Raw genomic sequence first — 26,030 nt, 5'->3', positions numbered from 1 at the left:
TTTGTCTTACCCATTTTTGTTTTTATTTTTTTCTTTTGTATTGCTTTCTTTCAGATTTTTTTTTAAATTCCATTTCCCCCTTACCACTGGTTGCTACTTACACATTCTTTTACAATTTCTTTAGTGGTTTCCTCCACAGATTACAACTTCTGTACATTATTATAATCTAATACAAATTTTACTTTTTATTGTTTCCCAGACAAAACTATGACCTCACAATACTCAATCTGTATTTACCTCCATTCTACTCTTGCATGTGTATTATTATTACTCATTTTAATTCCACATATATTTTACACCTAACGAGACATTATTATTATTGCTATGTGCAGTCAATATTTATTTGTATTCACCCACATATTCACTCTGTTATTTATTATTTCCTGCATTTCTGTGAGTCTATCATAGATCAGTTTTCTTCTACCTGAAGAATTCCCTTTAGTATTTTTTGTGTATGCACATCTGCTGGCAGCAAATTTTCTCAGGTTTTTTTGTTTGCTTGTTTTTGAGACAGGGTCTCACTCTGTCGCCCAGGCTGGAGTGCAGTGGTGTGATCACGACTCACTGTAGCCTCAACCTCCTAGGTTCAAGCAGTCCTCCCACCTCAGTCTCCCGAGTAGCTGGGACTACAGGCAGGCACCACCACACCTGGCTAATTTTTTTTGTACTTTTTGTAGTGAAGGGATTTCACCATGTTGCTCAGGCTGGTCTCAAACTCCTGAGCTCAAACAATCTGCCTGATTTGACCTCCCAAAGGGCTGGGATTACAGGCCACCTCACCCTGCCTTTCTCACTTTTTGAATAGAAACGTCTATTTCCGATTCATTTTTAAGGATATTTTGTGAATATAGGATTACAGGTTGACACTTTTTTCTTTCAGGAACTTCAGAACGGCACTCCATTATCTTCTCACTTCCATCATTTCTGTTGACAAGTGATTTTCAGTGCTATTGTTTCTCCTTTGAGAGTAATGTGTCAGTAATGTGCCCTGGCTCACGCCTGTCATCCCAGCACCCTTGAGCCCAAGAGTTCAAAACCAGCCCAGGCAACAGAGCAAGACCCCCATTCCGCTCTATAGAAGAAAAAGAAAGGAGGGAGGGAGGAAGGAAGGAAAAAGAGAAAGGGAGGGAGGGGAAAAGAAAAAAGGAAAGAAGAAATGTGTCCCTCCTACCCACCTCTAACTGCTTTTAATGTTTTCTCCTTGTCTTTCGTTTTCAGCAATTTAAGTATAGTGTGCCTGGGCTGGGTGCAGTGGCTCACACCTATAATCCCAGCACTTTGGGAGGCCGAGGCCAGTGGAACACCTGAGGTCAGGAGTTCGAGACCAACCTGGCCAACATGGTGAAACCCTGTCTCTACTAAAAAATCCAAAAATTAGCCAGGCATGGTGGTGCATGCTTGTAATCCCAGCTACTCGGGAGACTAAGGCAGGAGAATCGCTTGAACTTGGGGAGGCAGAGGTTGCAGTGAGCTGAGATGGTGTACCACCGTACTCCAGCCTGGGCAACAAAGAAAGAGTCCTCCTCAAAAAAAAAAAAAAAAAAAAAAGTATAGTGTGGCTGCAGTTTTGTTTTTATTTATCCTGCTTGGGGATCATAAAGCTTTATCAGTTTTGGAAAATTCTCAGCCTATATTTATTTAACTGTTACTTCTGCCCCATCTTCCCCCCTTCTTTTTCTAAGACTCCAATTACATATGTGTTAGATCTGTTTGCCTCTTCCCACAAGTATCTTATGTTCTTTGCTGTATTTTCCATACTCTTTGTCTCTGTTCTTCAGCTTAGAGTTTTTATTCTGTCCTATTACAGTTCAAAGAATATTCCTTCTGCCAAGTCTAACTGTAGTTAACCCATATGCTAAGTAGTTAATTTCAATTATTGTATTTTTAAGTTTTAAATTTCCATTTCAGTCTTTCTTATAGATTCCAGTTCTTTGATGAAAGTCTCTATTCCTTCCATCAAGTCTGTGTCTGATAACACCAATATCTGGGTCATTAGTGGCTCCATTCTGTTGTGTATGTTTTCCCCTCGTTTCTGTTTTGTTGTGTGACTGATCATTTATTGTTGAATGCTAACCATTATAATAAATATTAGTGGCTCCAGGAAACATTATCTGAAAACAGTGTCTTTCTCCAGGGAGGGTTTGCCATGTCATATGATAGACGGAGTGGGAAGATTTTACCTTAATCCAATGGTACTGAACTGACTAGAGTCTACGTCGCGGTTTTTGTAAGGCTCCATCTCCACCTCTGGTTTGCCCGTCTATCTAGAGTGTGGTCTTCCAAAGATTCCAGTTGAGTGTCTGATGTGATTATTAGGCTTCTTTTCCTTGGTGGGTCCTACACTCCAATTTTTATCTCATTAATATGCCACTGCCAAAACCTGCTACCTTTCATAGCCTTTCTGCATAGCTTAACTCAGCAGATGCCTCAAGGGGAAAGTGTTCCTTTTCTGTGTCTCCCTTCTAGATGGTATCTTGGCCCCTCCAGTTCTAGCTGCATTGACAACCTCAGTCTCCATTTCTTGTCTCTCTAGCACTGGACTCTGCTGCCTTTGCTGCCTCTTAGCTATGGCCGTCTGCCCAAATGCTTGGCCTCTTAGCTAAAATCAGCACGTTTCCTGAAGGGAAAAGTAGTTCACAGAGGGCCAAGTCACCTCCTTGTGTTTTCCTTCTTTTGAGATTGTGGCCCTTCAAATTCTTGTTAACTGCGAAGCTTTCCAAAAACTTTTTAAAAAGATTTTCTGTGTTTTATTCAGCTTTTCCAGTTATTCTTGGCATGAGCGTTGGTCTGCCTCAAGCAGAAAAAAAAATTCTTTTCTCAGAACTCTTTTCTCAGAGAAAGGATTCTCGGCAGAGAGTGATTGTATACAGGGAATGGGATTAAACAATTCTTGGGAAGGCTGGTGAAGCCAACAAGGGAACAGTTACTTGTATCAGTGTACTATTTTTTGCTATAATGGTGCATAACAACTAATCACAACATGTCAATGCCATACTTAAATGAGCACTCATTTCTAACACATCTGTGGGTTGACTGGAGGTGGTCTGATCTAGGGTAGGTAACTCACTGTTTTTTTTTGTTTTTTGTTTTTTTTTTGTAGACAGAGTTTCACTCTTGTTGCCCAGGCTGGAGTGCAATGGCACAATCTCAGTTCACTGCAACCTCTGCCTCCCAGGTTCAAGTGATTCTCCTGCCTCAGCCTTCCGAGTAGCTGGGACTACAGGCCTGTGCTACCACGCCCGGCTAATTTTGTCTTTCTTTCATTTCTTTCCTTTCTTTCTTGAGATGGAGTTTTACTCTTGTTGCCTAGGCTGGAGTGCAATGGCGCAATCTTGGCTCACTGCAACCTCTGCCTCCTGGGTTCAAGTGATTCTCCTGCCTCAGCCTCCCAAGTAGCTGGGATTACAGGCATGTGTCACCATGCTCAGCTACTTTTGTATTTTTAGTAGAAACAGGGTTTCTCCATGTTGGCCAGGCTGGTCTCGAACTCCCGACCTCAGGTGATCTGCCTGCCTCAGCCTCCGAAAGTGCTGAGATTACAGGCGTGAGCCAATGCGCGGGGCCTAATTTTGTACTTTTTAGTAGAGACAGGGTTTCTCCTTGTTGGTCAGGCTGGTCTCGAACTCCAGACCTCAGGTGATCTGCCTGCCTTGGCCTCCCAAAGTGCTGGGATTACAGGTGTGAACCACTGCGCCGGGCCTGGCAACTCACTTTCAAGCTGTGGGTCTGGCTGGGCTTGGCTCCTCACATTTGTGCATTCTGAACACAGGCTGCAGGGACAGCTGCTACCCCCAGGGAAAGCTCTTTTCATGGTGAAGGTAGAAGCATAAAAAGGCAAGCTGCATTGTGCAGACGCGCATCTGTGTCTCTGCTTATGTTGTGTCATCCAATATCCCATTGGACAAAGCAAGTCACATAGCCAAGCTCCAAATCAAGGGGTGGAGAAATAAATGATGCCTTTTTCCTGAAGGGAACTGCAGCGCTACAGGGCAATGGACACAGCCACAGGGAGGGGTGAAGAATTCGGGTGGACACACAGCCACAGGGAGGGGTGAAGAATTCGGGTGGACGATGCAATGAACCATGCTGATGTTTCCTAGAGCTGGGATCTTCAGGAGCCTGTGCTTGGCTGTGCCCATCCAGTCACCAAGGAGGAACCCCCTGCAGCACAGCTGCTTTTGGGCCTCCATGCCATTGTTGCCAAACTGACATTCCATGATGATGATGGCCTGTCATTTGTACAGCTATTTGCATTATGTTTTGTCTATTTTGCACTGTGGAAATCTTTGCCCAAATTACTGCAGGAGTCTCGAGCATCCTGCTTCCGTAAGTTCAGAGTCAAAGGAAGAAAACAATGATTTTTTAAACCATCTTTCTGCTTTCTAGTCTCACCTGAGTGCCTCCCATTTGGCAGAATCAACCTGGAACCCTGCTCGTAAGACTGTCCAGGAAATATAATTTCCAGACCTCCATTTCCAGAAAAATGTAATAAACACCTTTAAAGGCGATGGAGATGGTACTGTGTGCTAACCCCACTCTGAGACAAACCTGGGTCACAGGAACCATAGGGAAGATGTCTGCAGTAGAAGGGGACCTCTACTGTGAACAGGGTGACTATTCACATAAAGCCTGGCCTGCCCCTTGGTGACCTCCTTCCCTTATGCCTCTAGACTCTACTAAGTGATCAGAAATCCCTGCAAGCTAGTTGGTGAGGGAGGAGTGAAAGTGAAAAATGAAGAGGAAACACTGCTACCGCCCAATGCCCAGAGCCAAATGCAAGCCTGGTCCAGGCTTGGGGGAGGAATCAAGAGGAAGCTTAAACTTAAAATGAAATCCGAAGTTTAGACGCCTACACGGGATTGGACATTTTAAATGCTGAACAGAGCCTGTTTTTATAGCTAGAAGTTACAGGAGAAATTTTTGGTTAACTAAGAATGATCCAAAAATCATATGAATTTCGTGATCCACAAAGTCACAGAACATGCCCTAGATTTTATCCCAGGGGCGGGGAGGAGTGACCTGCAGAGCAGGTTTGAATTGGTAAATAGAAAACAAGAATAAAATAGTTTGTTGTTTACATTCCATAAGCCTGGTTCTTTCAACATCATGGGTATATTTCTTGGTTGAATTTAGTATGCCACTGTGAAGCCGGATTGTGATATTTGCCTAGTATGTTTTGTCCTAATATTTAGTATGGAATTATTTGCCCAAATCACCTGCCCCTCTCCACTTGTAGCTTTATTTCAAGAGGTATGTTTCTCAAAGTGGAGTGACTGCCAGAGTGGGAGAAAGGAGCTAGCCCTTACAGCTGTAGTAGGTCTTCGTACATCAGCTTGGTAAATCTGCAAAGCCGCCCCGACCCCGCGCCCCCACCCCCACCCCCCGCCCCAAGTAGCCTTCCCCACGTGTGGACAAGACAGAAGGGAGGATCCTGGAGGATGTGCTGTTTCTCTGGGCCCCACAGCTAGAAGGTGATGGAACTAGAATTTAAATCAGATTCCAGATGTCTAAAAATGGTATCGTTATCACATATTGCCAGGGACCTCAAAAAAGAAAGACAGAGACGCCCTGCACGGCCACAACATTCCCGCAGCCTGGTAGGGTCTGTTGGGGGCCCCGTGCCTGTGACAGCCGCTCCTGCCGGTGCAGCACCGGGGAGGCTGTGCATTCAACGAGTCCTTCCTCCCTTCTTTCATTCCATTCCTGCCTGCCTTCCTCCCTCCCCACTCCGCTCCTTCCCTTAGACCTTCCTTCCGCCCTCCCTACCCCTCACACATCTCTCGCTCCCATCCTTCTTTCTGTGTGAATTATCTGTTCATCTCCATTGCTGCAGTACCGTCTGGCAAATGATCTGCTTGGATCCCCCTGGCTTTTTTTGAGAATCGGCTGGCATCAGGGTGCTGACTGACAAACTTTCAGGGGTCTGGGCACTGTGGGGACGGAGCCTGGACACGGCGGGGTCCCCGCTAGGAGAGCCGTGGGGACGTGACTGACAGGTCAGGTCGGGCCGCGAGGTGGCGGAGCGGCCGCACGTGCGGGCGTGTGGCGCGGGCTGAGCGCGATCGGTGGCCTGGGGCCCGCAGTAGGACCCAAGCGCCAGCCTCCCCCAGCGAGTCTCCAGCGCCCTCTACTGTTCAGCATCCTCCCCGCCGCGAAGGGAGCCGCGGAAGGGGATTCTGGCTGTGACCACAGAGCAGATGTTAAAGGATGACTTTGGAGGTGTGAGGCCATACATTGACAACTGGTATAACGGCCGTCCCAAAACCTTCCCTTGTGTCCCCTCCCAAGCACTACCGCTCCCTTCTCGCCAAAATAACCAACGACCTGATTTTTATGGCAAACACTGCTTTTACCACCTAACCATGTAACTTTATGTGTGTGTGTGTATATATACGTATGTATATGTATATATGTATATGTGTATATATACGTATATATCTATGTATGTGTGTATATATCTATGTATATATCTATGTATATGTATATATGAAGCCTATTGTGATTTTGATTGGGATTGCATTGAGTTTGTTTGTTTGTTTTGAGACAGAGTCTTGCTCTGTCGCCCAGGCTGGAGTGCAGTGGCGCGATCTCGGCTCACTGCAAGCTCCGCCTCCCGGGTTCGTGCCATTCTCCCGCCTCAGCCTCCCGAGTAGCTGGGACTACAGGCGCCCACCACCATGCCCGGCTAATTTTTTTTTTTTTTTTTTTTTTTTTTTTTTTTTTTTTTTTTAGTAGAGACGGGGTTTCACCGTGTTAGCCAGAATGGTCTCGATCTCCTGACCTCGTGATCTGCCCGCCTCGGCCTCCCAAAGTGCTGGGATTACAGGCGTGAGCCACCGCGCCCGGGGTTGCGTTGAGTTTATAAATCAATTCAGGGGAGAACTGACATCTTTAAAATACTGGGTCATCTAATCAGTTCACACGGTATATACTTCCGTTTGTTTACCTCGTCTCTCATTTCTCTAAATAATATTTAAAGTGTCGTGGACATCTTTCATTAAATTTTTCCCAGACATTTGAATTTTTATGCTACCATAAATGATATTGTTTTAAATTTTTTTTTATTTTCTAACTCTTGCTGGTATACAGAAATAAAATTGGTTTTCCTATTTTGATATATATGTATATGTGTATATATACACACACACTGTATATATACACACACACATATATATGTAATTTCTCCATATATGTAAGGCATCAAAAAGGAAGTATTTTGTGTTTAGCTTCCTTCATTCGACATTACATTTTGAGAGTCATTCTTTTTGCGTGTATGCAGTTTATTCATGTCCATTGCTGTGTAATATTGCTTGATAATTTGCTGTTTATTCATTCTACTGTTAATGGATTTTGGGATTGTTTTTATTTGAGGCTATCACAAATAACACTGCTATGAATATTCCTGCATATGTATCTTGGTGCAAATGTGCATGCATTTTTGAGGAATATAACATTAGAATGGAGTTGACGGATTTGCGTATCTTCAAATTTAGTAGATAAAGCTATACTGTTCTCCAAGGTAGATGTGCCAGTTTACATTTTCACTGGCAATTGAGAGTGTATAAGAATTCCCACAGCTCCGTGTCCTTGGCAACATTTGGCATTGTCAGGCTTTTTAATTTTAGCCATTCTTTCCAGGACATACAGGTATTTCCTTGTGGATTTAACGTGTACTTCTTTGATGATTAATGAGATTGAACAACTTTGTATGTTAAAGGTCATTTGAATTTCTTCCTTGTGAAGTGCCTATTCATGGGTCATGCTTTTTTTTTTTTTTTTTTTTTTTTTTTCCTGTTGGGTTATTTGTGGCTTTCTTATTGATTTGTGGATCTCATTTTGATTATATGTATTATAATATTTTTTTCCTATTCTGTTCTTTAAAAACTACTAATATATTTTTGGATAACCTACTCTCACTTTATGACTTCCTTTTGATTGACGAAGTTGTTAATTTTAATGTTATCAAATGAAACAGTTTTTCTCTTATATTGGTGCTTATTGCAACCTGTTTATGAAGTTTTTCCATACCTTAAGATCATGAATATATTCTCCTATAGTATTTTCTAGAAGCTTTACTATTTTCCCTTTCACAGGTAGATCTAGAATCTACTTGATACCCATGTTTATATAAGTTATTACATAGAGTTCAAGTTTCTTTTTTTTATTTCATAAAGGTATCCAATTATCCCAGCATCATTTATTAAAAAGACTTTTTTTTTCCCACTGGTCTGCTGCACCCCCTAGGTAATAAATCAAGGGTCCAGGTATGTTTAGGTCTGTTTCTGGGCTCCTTCTGTTAAGTTGGTCAATTTGCTTATCTTTATACTAACCCCTCCGCGTCCTAATTACTAATTTATCATAAGTCAATATGTGGTTGAGTAAGTCCTCAATCTGATTCTACTTCTTCCAGAGCATTTTAGTTATTTGGGCACTTTCCATTTCCATATATATTTTATAATCAGCTTGCTAAGTCCCTCTCATTACCCTAAAAAGAAGCCTATTGTGATTTTGATTGGGATTGCATTGAGTTTATAAGTGAATTCAGGGGAGAATTGACATGTTTAAAATACTGGGTCATCTAATCAGTTCACATGGTATATACTTCCGTTTATTTACCTCTTCTCTCATTTCTCTAAATAATATCTAAAGTGTCATGGACATCTTTCATTAAATTTTTCCCCAGACATTTGAATCTTTATGCTACCATAAATGATATTGTTGTAAATTTTTTTTATTTTCTAACTCTTGCTGGTATACAGAAATAAAATTGGTTTTCCTATTTTGACCATTTATTCAGTCATGCTAAACTCACTAATTCTAATAACTTATCTCTGGATTCTTTTGAGTTGTTAATATACATACATAGTTTTGTATCTCAGTTCCAATCTTAGTATTTTTATTTCAACTTTTTTGCCTTGTTACTCTTGTTAGGAATACCAGGAAAGTATTGAATACAAGTGATGATAGTGGACATCTTCATCTTATTTCTGTTCTCAGAAATGTTTCCACATTTCATTAAGGAAAATATTTACCATAGTTGTAGCTCCTTGAGATAAAGTGTTAAAATTTTTTGGTCACTCTCCATTGATTTAATGTATGGCTTTCTAAAAATGAAATATTTTACATACTGTTTCCTAGTAAGATTTTTTACCCAATGCGCTGTAAACACCAAAATCCTATATTTTATATTTTTTTGCTTGGCTTACCTTGGTTTTTTTGCTTTAACTTAAAAAATATTCCCCTGTTAGGCTGGGCACAGTGGCCTGTAATCCCAGCACTTTGGGAGGCTGAGGTGGGAGGATCACCTAAGGTCGGGAGTTCAAGACCAGTCTGGCCAACATGGAGAAACCCCATCTCTATTAAAAATACAAAATTAGCTGGGCGTGGAGGAGCATGCCTGTAATCCCAGCTACTTGGGAGGCTGTGGCAGGAGAATCACTTGAGCCCGGGAGGCGGAGTTTGTAGTGAGCCAAGATCGTGCCATTGCACTCCAGCCTGGGCAACAAGAGCAAAACTCTGTCTCAAAAATAAAAAAAAATTTCCATGTTTATTTTTTTAATAATCGTTTTGAGATATAATTCACATATATGATTCAATAATCATTTTATTGAGACACAATTCACATATACGATTCATCCATTTAAAATGTATAATTCAATGGTTATTGGAATATTTACATTTCTGTTTAATCCCCTCAACTAATTTTTAAATCGAATTGTCAACTCGTATATGCCATCCCTCAGGGACTTTGGTTATTGTTGAATTAACTCTGTATATTACATCTTCCCAAACAGCAGAAGCATGGTAGGGTCTTCCACTAATTCTTATCTCCTTTTATTTCCCTCATGATATTTAAATCATTTCCTTTCAATAAATTAAGCTCTTACAGTTTTTGGTTTTATCTGTGAGCATGATTATTTTTATTTAGAACTACATATTACTGTTATATGGTAATATAATTTTGTAAATTTGTTATGTGTAATTAATGTATTACTAACATATTTTTGATTTCCTGGGATTATTTTTCTTAATATATATATTCTAGTTATTCAAAATAGTGACATTTTAAGACTTCCTGTTACAATTACATACCTATTTTTATTCTTGAATCATACAGCCAGCATTTCTACTGCTGAACAAAATGCTTCAAAATATCAATACATATATCTGACTTCTATCTAGAATATATATGTCTGATCAGTAAAAAGACAACCCAATGAGATAAATGTGCAAATGACTTGAGAGACACTTCACAAGTGAAGGTATACAAATGGCCAATGAGCACATGGAAAGTTGTGCATCATTAGTCATCAGGGAAAGAGAAACCAAAACCAGGAGATTCCACTTCACCGCCTCTAGAATGGCTACAGTGAAAATGACTGACACCTCAAATGTTGGCAAGAATGTAGAACAACTGGAAGCCTCCGTTTTGGCTGCAGAGAGTGTAAAATTGCACAACTTTGGAGCACGGTTTGGCAGATTCTTCTCAAGTTAAATATATACCTATCCAATAAACCGACAATCTCAATCCTAGCTATTTGAATCCCTGCCCCAACAAAAACTTGTCCACAACAAGACTTGTTTTAAAAATGTTTTTAGCAGCTTTATTCATAATAGCCCAAAACTGAAAAGAACTCAAATGACCTTCAACAGGAGAATGGAAAATATATTCACACATTGATATATTACTGAACAATAAAAAAGAATAAACTGCTGATTCACATAAAAATATGGATTAACCTAAAAACATTCTTAGGTTAAAAAAAGCCAGTCACAAAGGAATATATACTGTATGATTTCATTTACATGAAGTCCAAAAACAGATCAAACTAGTATATAGTGATAGAAATCAGAATAGTGGTTGGCCATCATGGATGGAGACTGACTGGAAGGGGAGATGAACGAAAATTCTAGGGTGATGGAAATACTCCGTATCTTGTTTGGGGTTCGGTTACATGAATGTGTATATTTGTCAAAACTCTAAATTGTACACTTAAGACCTGTGCATTTAACTATAAGTTTTCGTGCAATTTTTTTTTTTAATTTCAAGAAAAAGAATCTGATTGACCCAATTCGAGTCAGGCATCCTACTCTCTTTGCATAATCAGTTTTTGCCAAAGAATCCAAACAACCAGTACAGATGTGACCCAGAGAAGAGGCACCAGCATGTGCTTGGCTCCCACCCACAAAGTTCCAATATCTCCTATGTGATGTCAGTTTTGGGGACCAAAACCATATTATCTTTTTCTTTTATTTGGACGTGATCTTTTTATGTATGTATGTTTACTGTTGTTTTTATTTTTCAGAGACAGGGTCTCGCTTTGTCATCCAGGCTGGAGTGTAGTGGCAGCCTCCTGAGTAGTGTGTCACCATGCCTGGCTAATTTTTTTTTTTTTTTTTAGTTTTTTATAGAGACAAGATCTTGCCTATGTTGTCCAGGCTGGTCTCGAATTCCTGGCCTCAAGCAATCCTCCCATCTCAGGCTCCCAAAGTGCAGGGATTATGGGAGTGAGCCATCACACTGGGACTGCTCTTTCTAATACAGAGAAATTGTATTCTTTAGAAGTGAAGGATACTTCCTAGTAATTTGATCAAATAAAAATAATTATAATAAAGAAGGTAAAATCAAGCCCTAATTCCCCATGTAGGGGAATAACGATACCATTTTGGTAAGATTCTTCCAGACACTATGATTAGGATGCTACATAAATCGAACTGTGCTATATACAGTATGCAGAGAAGGACAATTCCTTAGCTTGTCTAAAGTCTGATAGTGTGAAGAATCTGCTGACCTGCCTCTCCAGGCCTGTCTGAGAACAAGTGAAGTCAGAGAGAGATTGCAAGATGGAGAAAGGAGGTACAGTTGGAGAGAGTGGAGGGGGCAGGAGAGACCAGACAGAGCTGAATCTCCCATGAAAACAACTGTGTACATATGATACTAGAAGGGTGAGCTCTGGAATAACTCTCACATGGACCCCAGAAAGAGGAGTACTCAACGCCTGCTGCACAGAAGGCATCAGCAGTAAGTACTGGCTAGAAAAGCAGAGTCCATCAAAGGAGAGGACCATAGTGGTAGCCGGCTGGTAAGCACCACTGTCCCCTTTCCTTCTTTTCTCCCTTCCCAGCTCACTGGAGGAGCTAGGCCTCAGAAAGCTGGGAAGACATGGGGAGAATTCACCACGTTGCCAGTTCACGCCCTCCCTCCAGCCCCAACAGCTGGAGTCGAAGGAAAGGAAGAGCGCACCTGTCTCCTCCCCATTCCAAGTCCCCTTAGTGACTAGCTGGACCTGCTCTGGAGAAGAGCAAAATGAGGTTGGAATTTAAACAATACCACACTTTCTAAAACACAATGACTGGGAAGTTATGTAAGGTACCTGAAACATGAGGGGATGGAAAAGGGATTCAGTAGAGCATAGTGGAAATCAATGATCTAAAAAAACAAAAACAAAAACTGGCTGATGGCTCATACCTGTAATCCAAGCACTTTAGGAGGCTGAGGCAGGCGGATTGCTTGAGCCCAGGAGTTCCAGACCAGCCTGGGCAACATGGCAAAACCCCATCTCTACAAGAAATACAAAAATTATCTGGGTGTGGTGGCACATGCCTGTAGCCCCAGGTACCCGGGAGGCTGAGGTGGGAGGATAGCTTGAGCCTGAGTGGCAGAGGTTGCAGTGAGCTGAGATCATACCACTGCACTCCAGCCTGGGCAACAGAGTGAGACCCTGTATCAAAAAAAAAAAAAATTCCATAGTTAATACCCTTTAAATTTGGACTGCTAAATAAAGCTAAAGCTAAGGAACATTCAAGAATACTTTATTAATTGGAAAAGCATGCTATTCTTAAATGGTAAGTCTTAACCACTGAAAACATGTCCAAATGATCCATAAATTCAAAGTAATCTCATTAAAAATATCAATGGGATAAAATGATTCTAAACTTATCTGCAAGAACAGATCATATGCCCACTAGCATGGCTATAATCAAAAAGTCAGATAGTAATAAAAAGTGCTGGTGAGGATGTGGAGAAATCAGAACTCCAGTGGATTCTCGTGGGAATGTAAAATAGTGCACCTGCATTAGAAAAGTTTGGCAGTTCCTCAAATTATTAAACCATACAACCCAGCAGTTCCATTCCTGGGTACATACCCAAGAGAAATGAAAATATACATCTACACAAAGACTTACACACAAATGTTCATGACAGTATAATTTAAAATAGCCAAAAAGTGGGAAAAACTCAATTGTTCATCAACTGATGAACAGATAAATAAAATGCGGTATATCCATACAATGGAATATTATTTGGCAATAAAAACAAGGAAGTAGTGATACATGCTACATGTGTGAACCTTGTGAACACTATACCAAGTGAAAGAAATCAGTTACAAAAGACCACATATTGTGTGATTCCATTCTTGTGAAATGTCAGAATAGTTAAATCTATGCAGCCACTAAGTAGAAGAGTGGTTACCTAGGGCTGGGGGAAAGGGGGTGGGTATGGAGGAGCAACTGTTAGTGGCTGTGGGGTGGTACAGTTAATGTAACTGTTTGGATGATTCTTTTGGGGGTGATGAAATGTTCTAAAATTGAGTGTGGTGATGGTCACACACTCTGAATATACTAAAAAATGCTGCAACATATACTTTTAATGGGAAATAAAAGAGAACAGATGGGCAAAGATGTCTGAGAAAAATAATTTTAATGTAGAAAAATATGGGGGTACTTTTCCTATCAGATGTAAAGTTACAATAATTGTAACTGTATGGTTCTGGCTCAGCAATAAACATAGAACAATTAAACAGACTAGAAAGTCCACAAGTAGTGCTAGCAGGAATAATAATTTCATATTATAATAAAGATCACATCTACGTCACTAAGGGGAAAGAAAGACATCAATAGTGTTGGGACAACCAGCTGGCCATTTTAGGAAAATAAATCAGTTAGATCCATTCATACCATGCACTACATTTTAGATAATTAAAGATTTAAATACAAATACAAAAATCATAAATGTTTCAAAACATTTTTTGAAGAAAATGTGTATAATCTTATAGTAGAAAAGAAGCTATCTAGGCATGTCATAAAATCTAGAAATAAAGAAAAAGATTGATGGGTTGATCCATGTAAATATTTATAATTTCTACATGTCAAAACGTATATAACAAGCTTGGGAAAAATGTCTGTGACACATGTTAAAAATTAATAACTTTATAAGGAGAACATACTAATTTAATAAAAGGCTTCCTCCAAATAAAAATGGTCTGAGGTAAAATATGAAAAAGCAAACTGCAAATGACTGATAAGCATATGAAACAAAAGTACAATCACTTTAGCAACAAAATAATTCTAATTAAGGCTGAGTGCGTTGGTTCACACCTGTAGTCTCAGTACTCGGGGAGGTTGAGGCAGGCAGATCGCTTGAGGCCAGGAGTTCAAGACTAGCCTGGCCAACATGGCCAAATCCTGTCTCTACTAAAAATACAAAACCAGCTGGGTATCGTGGTGTCCGCCTGTAATCCCAGCTACTCAGGAGGCTGAGGCAGGAGAATCGCTTGAACCAGAGAGGCAGATGTTGCAGTGAGCCAAGATCGCACCACTGCACTCCAGCCTGGGTGACAGAGTGAAACTGTGTCTCAAAAAAAAAAAAAAGAAAAACTCCAATTAAAACAGACAACCTCTTTTAAACCTAACAATCAGTCTTTTACTTATGCAATTCAGTTTAGAGAGAGTGTGGAAAACTCCCGATAGGAATATATTTCAGGATAACCTTTCTGAGAACATTTTAAAAGTAGGATTCGAAAGCACACACAGACGATGGAATCCTGTGTAGTTGATATGATTTAATCTATGCTGATTGATTTGGAAACAGGTATATGGCAAATTGTGGAGTAAAAAAAAGTACACACTACATATTGGCCTATATGGAATGGTCCCATTTATGTAAAATTGTGTGTGTGCATGCACTTATCTGTCTTCTATCAGGGTATCTGGAAAACGTTCAACAAAATAGTAACAATGGTTATCTGTTTTGTTTTGTTTTTTCAGAGACAGGGTCTTGCTCTATTGCCCAGGCTGGAGTACAGTGGTGCAATCATAGCTCACGGTAGCCTCTAACTCCTGGGCTCATGCCACGCAATCCTCCCGCCTCAGCCTCCTGAGTAGCTGGGACCATAGGCATGTACAACCTTGCTTGGCTCTGGTTATCTGTTGATACTGGAATTTCTGCTTTTTTCCTGGTACAGATACATACACACAAGTACTTTGACCCCAAAATTCTATTTTCTTAGAATAAATTCCCAGAAGGAATGAAAGATGTGTGCAAAGACTATCTATGAGAATGTGGGCCAGACGTGGGAGTCTATACCTGTAATCCCAGCACTTTGGGAGGCTGAGACAAAGGGGATCACTTGAAGCCAGGAGTTTCGACCAGCCTGGGCAACATGGCAAAACCATGTCTCTACAAAAAATACAAAAAGTATCCAGGTGTGGAGGCACATGCCTGTAGTCCCAGCTACTCATAGGAGGCTGAGGAGGGAGGATCACTTGAGCCCAGAGAGGTTGAGGCTGCAGTGAGCCATGATCACACTACTGTACTCCAACCTGGTTAACAGAGTGTCTCTAAAAATAAAATAAAATAAGATGTAGATACATGCAAGAGGCTGAGGTGATAGATCACTTGAGCCCAGGAGTTTGAGTCCAACCTGGGCAACATTGAAAGACCCTAAATAAATATATATATTTTTTATTATATAGTCCTAGCTACTTGGGAGACAGAGGCAGGAGAATGGCGTGAACCCGGGAGGCAGAGCTTGCAGTGAGCTGAGATCGTGCCACTGCACTCCAGCCTGGGGGACAGAGCGAGACTCGATCTCAAAAAAAAAAAAATTAAAAGAACATTTTCCTTTAAACAAAAATGCATGTTCCTTGTGTTTGTTTGTTTTGTTTTGTTTTTTGCCTTTTTTGAGAGAGAGTCTTGCTCTGTCACCCAGGCTGGAGTCCACTGGTGTGATCTCAGTTCATTGCTGTTATATGACTAGTGGCATCTTCATTTGAGGATGGAAACTTCCCCAACTTCTTAATTTCAAAAATTTCAGAGCCAAAGTTGAGAGAATAATGTAATGGGCACATTTATACCTTTCATCTTCATTAACCAAATATCATTGTTTTGGCACACTTGCTTTCTCTCTTGTGGCTTACTCTCCATCCCTTTTTTCAACAAAGCACTTGAAAGTAATTTGCAGACATCATGAAATGTAAATACTCAGTGTGTGTCTCTTTCTTCAGAATAAGGACATTCCCCTACACAATCACAACTCCAAATATGGCTGATTTTATCTGTTATCTTCATTATCACAAATTGTTATGTTGTGCTATAATAATTGATTTACTTCTCCCCTGCTCTGTGAGCTCCTAGAGGGAGGGCTGAAATCTAATTTGACATTGTGTTTCTACTGCATATTGCAGCACCCAGCTTACTGTATGGGTCTGTTACCAAGAATGTCTAAGTCAAGAAACTGAAGATTGTTTCCTTAAGATTCTGCATCCTAATGTAGAATCTTTCCTATTAGAGTGTAAGTAAATTCTTTTGGTATGTTATTTAAGAATATTTGTGAATAGGCTTAATTAAACACAATGTTAAGAAATTATAAACTTAAGACCAGGCACAGTGGCTCACGCCTGTAATCCCAGCACTCTGGGAGGCCGAGGTGGGCAGATCACTTGAGGTCAGGAGTTCGAGACCAGCCTGGTCAACATGGTGAAACCTCATCTCTACTAAAAATACAACAGTTAGCCGGGTGTGGTGGTACACACCTGTAATCCCAGCTACTTGGGAGGCTAAGGCAGGAGAATTGCTTGAACCTGGGAGGTAGAGCTTGCAGTGAAGCAGACAGGTTACCTTTAGCAAATGAATGCCTTAAGTGGGTAGAATTCACTTCTTAATAACAAACCAGGTTCAAGACCTCCAAAGACATAATGACAATTAATTGGCAAACCTCATCCCCTCTCACACATTTCTCCCCTGTTGACATTCAATCAGGGGCCAGAATTAAACTACTGAGAAAGATGAACACTTTATTATAATTGTTCTATGATTCATGACCTGTGTTCCAACACCTAGAAACATAGGGATGGTTAGTTTTTCTGTCTCATTCTATACTGTTCTGAGAAATTACAGATATTTTCTTCTAAGAAAGGCATGATCAACTATTCAAGTTTTGCTGAATCTAAGGTAATATCAGAATACTCTTAAACAACTTACGGCCTCAGATCCCAGTAGTTTAGAATTCTAGGGATGATGAAAATTTATAATCACTGTGAGAATGTTATCCTATCAAAACTTTGTAGAAACATCTATGCTTTTGCGTAACAGCGTAAAAGACCTCTTCTGATGAGAGAGAGGGAAGGAGGGACGGAGGGAGGGAAGGTGGGACAGAGAGAGAAAGAAAGAGGAAGGAAGGAAGGAAAGGAAGGAAGGAAGGGAAGGAGGGAGGGAGGGAATTAGGGAGTTGGGGTAACCAGGTAATTTAGGCCAATGGATTCAACTGTGCCTTAAGCTGGTACTACCCTCATTTATGTGAGTCAATCAAGTCCCCCTTTTTTGCTCAAGCTACTCTGAGTTGGGTTTTTATCACTTGCAACCAAGAGTCATGACTAACAAACCCATCCTACTGTTACCTCTTTTGCCTTGGCTTTGTATTCCACAGATTTAATCTTGGCGCTGATATAATTTTGTTTAAATATTTCTTCACCAGCTTGCTTGTGAACTTACAGAAGGCAGATCTTCGTGTCTTTGTATTCCCAGTGCCTGGCACATGGTAGACATTCAGCAAACGTCCGTAGGGTGGATCATGCACCCAATGTTGTCAACTCATTTGATATCAGACCCCCTTTCCCCCCGCAAAAAAAAAAAAAAAAAAAGATGTAAAATGAGACTTAGCACAGACCTTACTAGTGGGGAGAAAGGTGAATGCCTCTAATGCTGTTAGAAAAAGGATATCTTTGGGGAAACTAAGTGACTAACAAGTAAAAATGGTTCTCTGAAAATAAGAGAGCTGTCCCTGCAAGCTGAACTATCAGGAGATGAAGAATGAAGTCTCCCTAAAATGCCCACCATGAGACTGCCAGATATGGGACTGCTGGATGACATTCTTTGGCTATGCCACTGAGTTTTATGAAAACATAACAGAGTAGATTAAAGACACGTACTTGTCATCTCAGGTAAGGAATACACACAGGAGGTGTCTTAGTCCGTTCTGGGTGCTGTAACAAAGTAACAAACTGGGCAATTTACAAGTAACAGAAACTTATTGTTCACAGTTTGAAGGCTGGGATGATCAAGGTGCCAGAAGATTGAGAGTCTAGTGAGGACCTGCTCTCTGCTTCAAAGATGACACCTTCTGGCTGTATCCTCACATGTGACAAAACGGGACAAAGAAGCTCCCTTGGGCCACTTCTGTAAGGGCACTGATCCCATTCACAAGGGCAGAGCCCTCGTGACCTAATCACCTCCCAGATGCCCCACTTCTGAATGCCATCAGAGATGAGGTTTCAACGTAAGAATTCTGGGGTGACACATTCAGACCACAGCAGGAGCAATGGGCTGATCCTGATCCCAATTAAATAGCTCATAACTTCTGCAGATAGCTCAGATTCCTCAAGACTGGAGGAAACAGTCCAACCTAAATAAGGGCTCCTGGAAATATGTGTTAATTCATGAAATACATACCAACAACTGTGAAGAGATGTTGGTGTGATCTGTTGTCTCACCTGAAATGGTTTAAAGATTTCTTCCCAGCAGGATGTGAAGAGCCATCTATTCCTGGGGATTATGTTCTGGTTGATGTAGGGATTAGGTCCCCACTTGAGGTCAAAGTGGGGAAGGGCCCACTTACGAGAACAGCTCTCTTGGTTGGCCTATATTGACTGGGCAGATTTTATATCAGAATTCCAAATATCTGCCTAGTGTGGTTATAGTTAAGAGAGCACAGATTGGAAGGCATCAACTACAGGCTCAAGTTTAATCACCCATTCAATGAATCATTGAAGGGAGCCAAGATTTTGTTTGAATTCCAGTCTCTGGAGACAAAATGGGGTCAATTCTTTCTGTACCCACCTTATTAGCTGCCAGACAAAACTTGGGTAATCATTTGCTCTAATTCCCTTATCTTCCCCACAAAGAAACTCATCAGTTAAAGCCTTGTTCTTACCTTTCTTGGTCACAGAACCCTCTGACGATTTGTTGAAAGCTATAGATCCTTCTCCACAGAAACATGCATTAAGGCATTTTTGCACATTATTTTTGAAAGAATCACAAAACTCTTGTGGTTCATTCTTAGGGAAGCCAAGTTAAAAAACAATTACCACCTCTGAACCAAAGGAATTTTTAAAAACATACACAGAGTAAAATAAGCTTGTTCATATCATCATAAATTTATTTTCAGGCAATATGATAATATATTAACACTTGGCATACTCTGAACTTACAGAATAAGTACCACTTCATACTTCCTCATTAATGACTACCATTTTACATGAGCTTCTACCATCACAATGAGAGAACCGATTGCTACATGTTTGCTGGTAAATACATTCAGTAAGGCACTCAAATCCTAGACACGAACTAACCACAGAACGCTCTTCCCCGCTTTAATAAATTGAAACATGATCTCATTTCCTTCATTTTCAAAGCTTTTTATAGAAAGACATGCTTGTTTTGAACTTGTCTAAACATAGGTTTATATAAACTAATCCATTATCATGTATAGTTATAACCAAGGAAATGATTTCACATTGACGGTTTTTTAGGTAGGGATAAGCAAAAGCACTGCAGCAGTTTCTGAGGGACTGTTTTCCATGTAGTTCCCCATACTTAGTACAATGCCTGGAAGGCAGCAGGGACTAAACGCAGTGAACAAATGGGCAAACCTTTAATTCCCAGGGATCGGCTACATATTGCCTTGACTGGTAGATCATTTCTCCAGAAGAAAGGAAGAAACAAAAAAACAAAAACAATCTTTTTAAACCTCACAGGATTTTCTTAGAAAAAAGTTTTAATTTATATATCTACTGCAATTCTCTTCGTAAAATATATTTAATAAAAAATCCAAAGCAAAAGTCCTGTCATTCATTTATTTCAAAAGACAAATCATTTCAGTACTTCTTCCTTGAAATGTCTGCAATTTCTTCCTCCGGCCTCAGAGAAGGGCATCGGCTCCATGCTTTACAATGTCAGGATAAAAATCCAGGAGGGAGAAATCTTGTTGTAATGGATAGCTGTTTTCATCTGACACAAAAAGGCTCTGAATCTTCAATACACAAGGTTCTGCACTGACTGCCAACAAGGAGTGGAACAGGTCTGCCACGACCATCCCATAGGTGATCTCTGAGGAAGGAACTGCAGAAGATGAAAGCAAAGAGCTCTCAAGATCGCTGCTAGCTTGACAGGAGCAAACACACTGAGGGGTTTCATTGTTTCTCTTGGTTCCTCAAGTTTCAAATCCATTTTAAATTTCTCTTCACGGCCAGTAGCGGTGGCTCACACCTGTAATCCTAGCACTTTGGGAGGCAGACATGGCAGGATCACTTGAGGTCAGGAGTTCGACACATGCCTGGCCAACACAGTAAAACCCTGTCTCTACTAAAAATACAAAAATTAGCCGGGAGTGGTGGCACATGCCTGTAATCCCAGCTACTCAGGAGGCTGAGGCAGGACATTTGTTTGAACCTGGGAGGTAGAGGTTGCAGTGAGCCAAGATTGTGCCACTGCACTCCAGCCTGGGCAACAGAACAAGACTCTGTCTCTAAATAAATAAATAAGTAAACTACTCTTCCTACACCTTCTCTTTCTAGTTACAAGCTATTGAGGCACTCCAGAGTGACAGCATGTGATCCCGCTGACACAAGAAACAGGCCCAGATAACACACCGTTCAGACGTCACGACAGTAGTTCTGGTTATGCTACAGTACATCAGAAGAGTGCTCTTATCCAGTTCACAGTTCTGATCAAGTTACTTATGCATACATTTATTTTTTATATAAAAGAATCTTGAATTGGTCACTTAAGAAATATTGAATCTCAATAATAAAAAATACTAAAATTATAGCTAAATGTGTTATTTTATTTTGCATTTGTCCTATACTCTTCCTCTCACTTTTTTAGGACATCTAATCAAGACACTTGGTAGGTTTGTTCAACACCAGAATGACAAAGCACCATCGACCATGCTCAGACCATACTAACCCCCTGACAATTATCACAGTCTTTCTTGAATGGGGGCTACAGAGTCCTGGAGGACCAATGACATATTTTGGGGGGTATGATAATTCTCTACAATAACTTTTAAATTTGTATTTTCACTGTGATAAGCTAAAAAATAACCAATATTAATAATAATCTGGATGGTCTGATGATCACTTTATAACCAATGACATTTTCACTTATGATCACAATCTATAATGCCAAGAAGTACAACTTTAATTGTCTCAAGAATGTACAAAACACTGAAGTATATGTGATATGAGAATAATGCTTCTCTAAGAGATAAAGACTAATTTACATTATGCAAAGAAGAAGAGAGAGGCCGGACACGGCGGCTCACGCCTGTAATCCCAGCACTTTGGGAGGCTGAGGCAGGCGGATCACCTGAGGTTGGGAGTTTGAGACCAGCCTGACTAACATGGAGAAACCACGTCTCTACTAAAAATACAAAATTAGCCAGGCATGGTGGTGCATGCCTGTAATCCCAGCTACTTGGGAAACTGAGGCAGGAGACTTGTTTGAACCCAGGAGGCAGAGGTTACGGTGAACCGAGATTGTGCCGTAGCACTCCAGCCTAGGCAACAAGAGTGAAACTCCGTCTCAAACAAACAAAAAAAAGAAGAGGTAACACTGAAAATATATAAGTAACATTAATAAAAGGAATGAAAATAGTCAAAAGAATAAAAATGAAATAAAGAAAATGGGGGAAAAAAGAAGAGAGGCTTCTAATTAGGATGTAGAAAGCTGGAAAGAGTGCGGCTCCCACCCTAACAGTTACTGGAAAAAGCTGAATAAATATAAAATCATCATTTTCTTGAATACACATGAGAACCAAGGTTGTAAAACAGCAAAAAAGACTGAAACATAAGGAGACAGGTGCCTCCAGGGAGATGGAACAGGAGCACAGGTTCCCTTGGGGCAGGCCTCGGGAAGAAGACAAGTCCTCCATATAGGCAGGAAAGAAGAATGTAATTTTTATTAATAAATTAATTGCAAAAAGCCAATGAATTGCCAGTGTCACCAACATAAGGAACGTCTGCATCCTCACAGGCTCCTCCACATGGTAAGTCTCACCTCCACCAGGTGCTCACAAGACTGGGGGCAGGGCAAGACATCAAAGAAAGCTTCCAACTACAAAACACAAAGCACTATCTGACCTCCCTTTTAAGGAACAAAAGCCTTCAACTGCTGGAAGAAGGACACCAAATCCTGTTGCCCCAGGGTACAGGTGAGGAACCAGCACAGATGCGGGAAAGAAAAAAGAAAAAAAAAATCCCTCCATCCTGAGGGAGGACTGAAAAACCAGCCTGGGTCAAGACCATTAGTGGTCCCCTACTGCTGGGGCAGGGCCAGGACCACACAAGACCCACCAAAGACACAAGACAGAGCTCGGCTGCCACTGGCACAGCCACATAAGGGACAGGGCTACCAAGAAAGCACCATATGCAAGATCCTGTATAAGACTGGGGCTGGACCAGAATCAAAGAGGAACAATCGTGCTCCTGCCCACCAGGTTAGGATGCACCAAGTAACAACCAACAAAAGTTTGTGCAACTTGGGGAGGTGCAAGAACATGGAGAGAAACTTTCTCTGAGGCCCAAGTGCAGAGTGGAGGGCTAAGTTGATGGTGGAGCAGGAATACTGGGGAACCACCTCCCACCATAAGCACAAGATAATTCGAAACCAGTGGTGACCTGAAGGTAACCAGAGAAACAACAAAACCTGAATCCAACTCAACATATGACAAGACTGACCATCCTGCTCACCCCTCACCTCCAGTAAAGGACCAAAAGAGGCATGCCTATTTCCAGGTACAAATACTATTTACCTCAGTTTATATTGTTCTACTTAATATATGCAATGTTCAGCATTCAACCAAAAATTACTAGACACCCCCAACTAAAAAAGAACACAAAAAACAATCTGCTATTAAAAGATAAAGCAATCACAGAACCAGATTAGCTCATCAGCTTAGAGGATCTGAGGCTAATGAGAACAGGAATGGAGTTTGAATACCTGACAGATATATTGTCTTTGCTTTATTCTTAGCCACTGATGACTAAGACATCACGGTTGAAGATCTTGCAAATCCATGCCACTGACAGTGGACTATCTTCATATATATTGTGTCACACACTCACTGACTTCACTCTTATAAAACTAGAGTTAAGTAAAATAGTTTTTGCTTACCAACTGGAAATTAGGTTAAGAAGAAATTAGGTGCCTCCCACCATTCATGTACTAACAGGTGTAAAGCAAGTCAACCTTCTAACTTACATAGGCTTATATTTCACTTAAGCTAAATTATCCTTCTGCTTTTATATGGACAGAAAAGCTCTTAATTTAAAGTACAGTGCTCTTTCTGTTCTGAAATACCATTTATACTCCTGAGTATAACAACTGCTTGATGGCACACTGATATATTACCTATCACTCTGTTGAGGCAGTCTGCAGAAATGTTGAGAAGAATCTTCTCTATCAGCTTTGATTCTACACGGATGCAAACATCATGTCTTCCATCAACTACAGTCATTAAGGCTGGCCTACAAAAGAGTAAACAACACACAACCTTCAAAAAGATTTTCAAATAAAAGAAATGCTTAAATGAAAAATAATTCCAAAAAGCACTTGGTTTTTATGCAGGATTAATTTTAATTCCTAAAACAACTCTAGGATGTTCTGTGACATCCTAGAAACAAAAAAAGGTTTTTTTTTTCCCCAAGCGGTTCAAATGATAAATTAATACATTTTATCTATTCTATATCCATTTTTAAATTTCAGATACTAATATAAAATATATTAAACTGTTTTATAAATTATTTTTAGAAATGAAATTAAAAATAATAATCACATATTTCACAATCGCAATTTCAATTTTTTTCTTTCAACTGAATTCTTCCCTATCAGAAATAAACTGTTTTGCATATCAATAAACAGGGAACTGGATTAACAATTTTCAGTGCATCCTACATCTTAATGCTATGTGGCTGATAAAAAGAATGAAGAATATTTACAAGTGCTATTAGGGAAGGAGCACCAGGATAGACTCTAAGGAACAACAATATGAACAATATTCTTCTGTCCACAAGCTTCTAAAGAAAGGGATATACATGTGCTGGGATGAACATAACAAATCACTGGAAGGACATACAAAAAACCTTCTCACCAGCATGGAAGCAGCACTGGTGGGAGAGGGTTGGATGGTGAAGGAGACTTTTACTCTCTGTTTTGTAATCTCCTATGTAGTGTGCATTTTAACCATGGCCTGTGGTACCTATTTTATAACTACGTTAATTTTTTAAAAATAAATTGAGAATAGAATTCAGAAACAGGCTCATTAGTGGGGGAATTTAATGTAACAGAGCTAAAACATAACTACTGATTTTCTCCCTAAAAACCCACATCCCCCTTTATTCACATGATGACTCTGCGTTCCTTCCTCTTTTCACTCTACACTCTTTCCTCAGCCTCTGTCCCTCCATTATTTATTTCAGCAAATACAAACTGAGCATCTATCATGGACTGTGGTAAGTGCTGGGTACCCACTAGTGAACAAGACAAATCTGGTTCCTTCACTCAGGAACATAAAACCATAGTGGGATAGGAAGAAATTAAGCAAGCCTGGTGACTCATGCCTGTAATCCCAGTGCTTTGGGATGCCAAGGTGAGGAGGACTGCTTGAGGCCAGGAGTTTCAGACCAGCCTGGGCAACACAAGACCTCACCTCTACAAAAAGAAAAAAAAAAAGAAAATAAGCTTTTCAACAGTGGTGCCAAGACGACTAAACAGAGATGGAATAGGCTTTTCAAAAATTCATGCTGCGACAACTAGACACCCACATGCAAAAGAATAAAATTAGACCCCTTCCTTATCCCATACACAAAATTTAACTCAAAGTAGATAATAAACCTAAATATAAGAGCTAAAACTACTAAACTCTTAGAAGAAAATATGGGAGCAAATCTCCATAACCCTGGCTTAGAAATGACACCTTTCTCAGATATGACCCAAAAGCACATGCAACAAAAAGGAAAACAGAATAAGAAGTACTGGCAAGGATATGGGGAAATTACAACCTCAGATTGCTGGTGAGAATGTAAAATCGTGCAGCAATTTTGGAGAACAGTCTGGCAGTTCCTCAAAAGGTTAAACAGACAGTTACCATATGACCCAGCAATTCACCACTCCTAGATATATACCCAAGAGAAATGAACACACATATCCACGCAAAAACTTGTACACAAATGTTCACAGCAGCATCATTCATAATAGCCAAAGAGTAGGAACAATCTAATTGTCCATCAACTGATGAACGGATAAACAAAATGTGGTATATGCATACAATGCAATATTATTTTGCAATAAAAAGGAATGAAGTACTGATACATGCTACAACATGGATGGACCTTGAAAACATCATGCTAAATGAAGCCAGTCACAAAAGATCACATATTATATAATATTTATATAAAATATCTAGAACAGGCAAATCTATAGAGACAGAAAGCAGATTCGTAGTTGCCATGGGTTGAGGGGCATGGGGAGGAGAGTGACTGCTAATGAGTATGAGGCTTTGTATAGGGCTGGGTGATGAAAATGTCCTAACTGGTTGTGGTGATAGTTATACAGCCCTGGGAATATACTAAAGCCATTGAACTGTACATTTCAGAAGATTAATTTGCTGTATATGAATTTTACTTCAGTAAAAATGTTTTTTTAGAAAAGACAGTATGCAACTACAAATTACAATAAGCACACCCAGGCTACTATA

The 26,030-nt window shown here is 40.3% G+C and overlaps 1 protein-coding gene across 22 annotated transcripts in view; it reads right to left on the bottom strand.

Moving 5' to 3' along the window:
• Positions 1–19,412: 19,412 nt before the first annotated feature.
• Positions 19,413–26,030, bottom strand: part of SHLD2 (shieldin complex subunit 2) — an 89,936-nt gene continuing 83,318 nt past the window's right edge. For 20 of the 22 annotated variants that reach the window (XR_010577631.2, XR_012417659.1, XR_012417661.1 and 17 more), the window contains 2 exons: positions 23,687–23,802; positions 19,413–20,395 (listed from right to left, as the gene is read on the bottom strand). Coding sequence is in view for 13 of the 22 variants with exons in the window: in XM_045361965.2 (XP_045217900.2) it covers positions 20,196–20,395; positions 23,687–23,802 (316 nt within the window). In the remaining 9 variants the exon portion in view is untranslated. The remainder of the gene's footprint in view (positions 20,396–23,686; positions 23,803–26,030) is intronic. The other 2 variants (XM_045361967.2, XM_074001522.1) reach the window with 1 other exon arrangement.

Source organism: Macaca fascicularis, chromosome 9, assembly GCF_037993035.2.
Source record: "Macaca fascicularis isolate 582-1 chromosome 9, T2T-MFA8v1.1".
Lineage (NCBI taxonomy): Eukaryota > Metazoa > Chordata > Mammalia > Primates > Cercopithecidae > Macaca > Macaca fascicularis.
The sequence above is the reverse complement of the archived record's forward strand: the minus strand, read 5'-3'. Positions and strand labels throughout refer to the sequence as shown.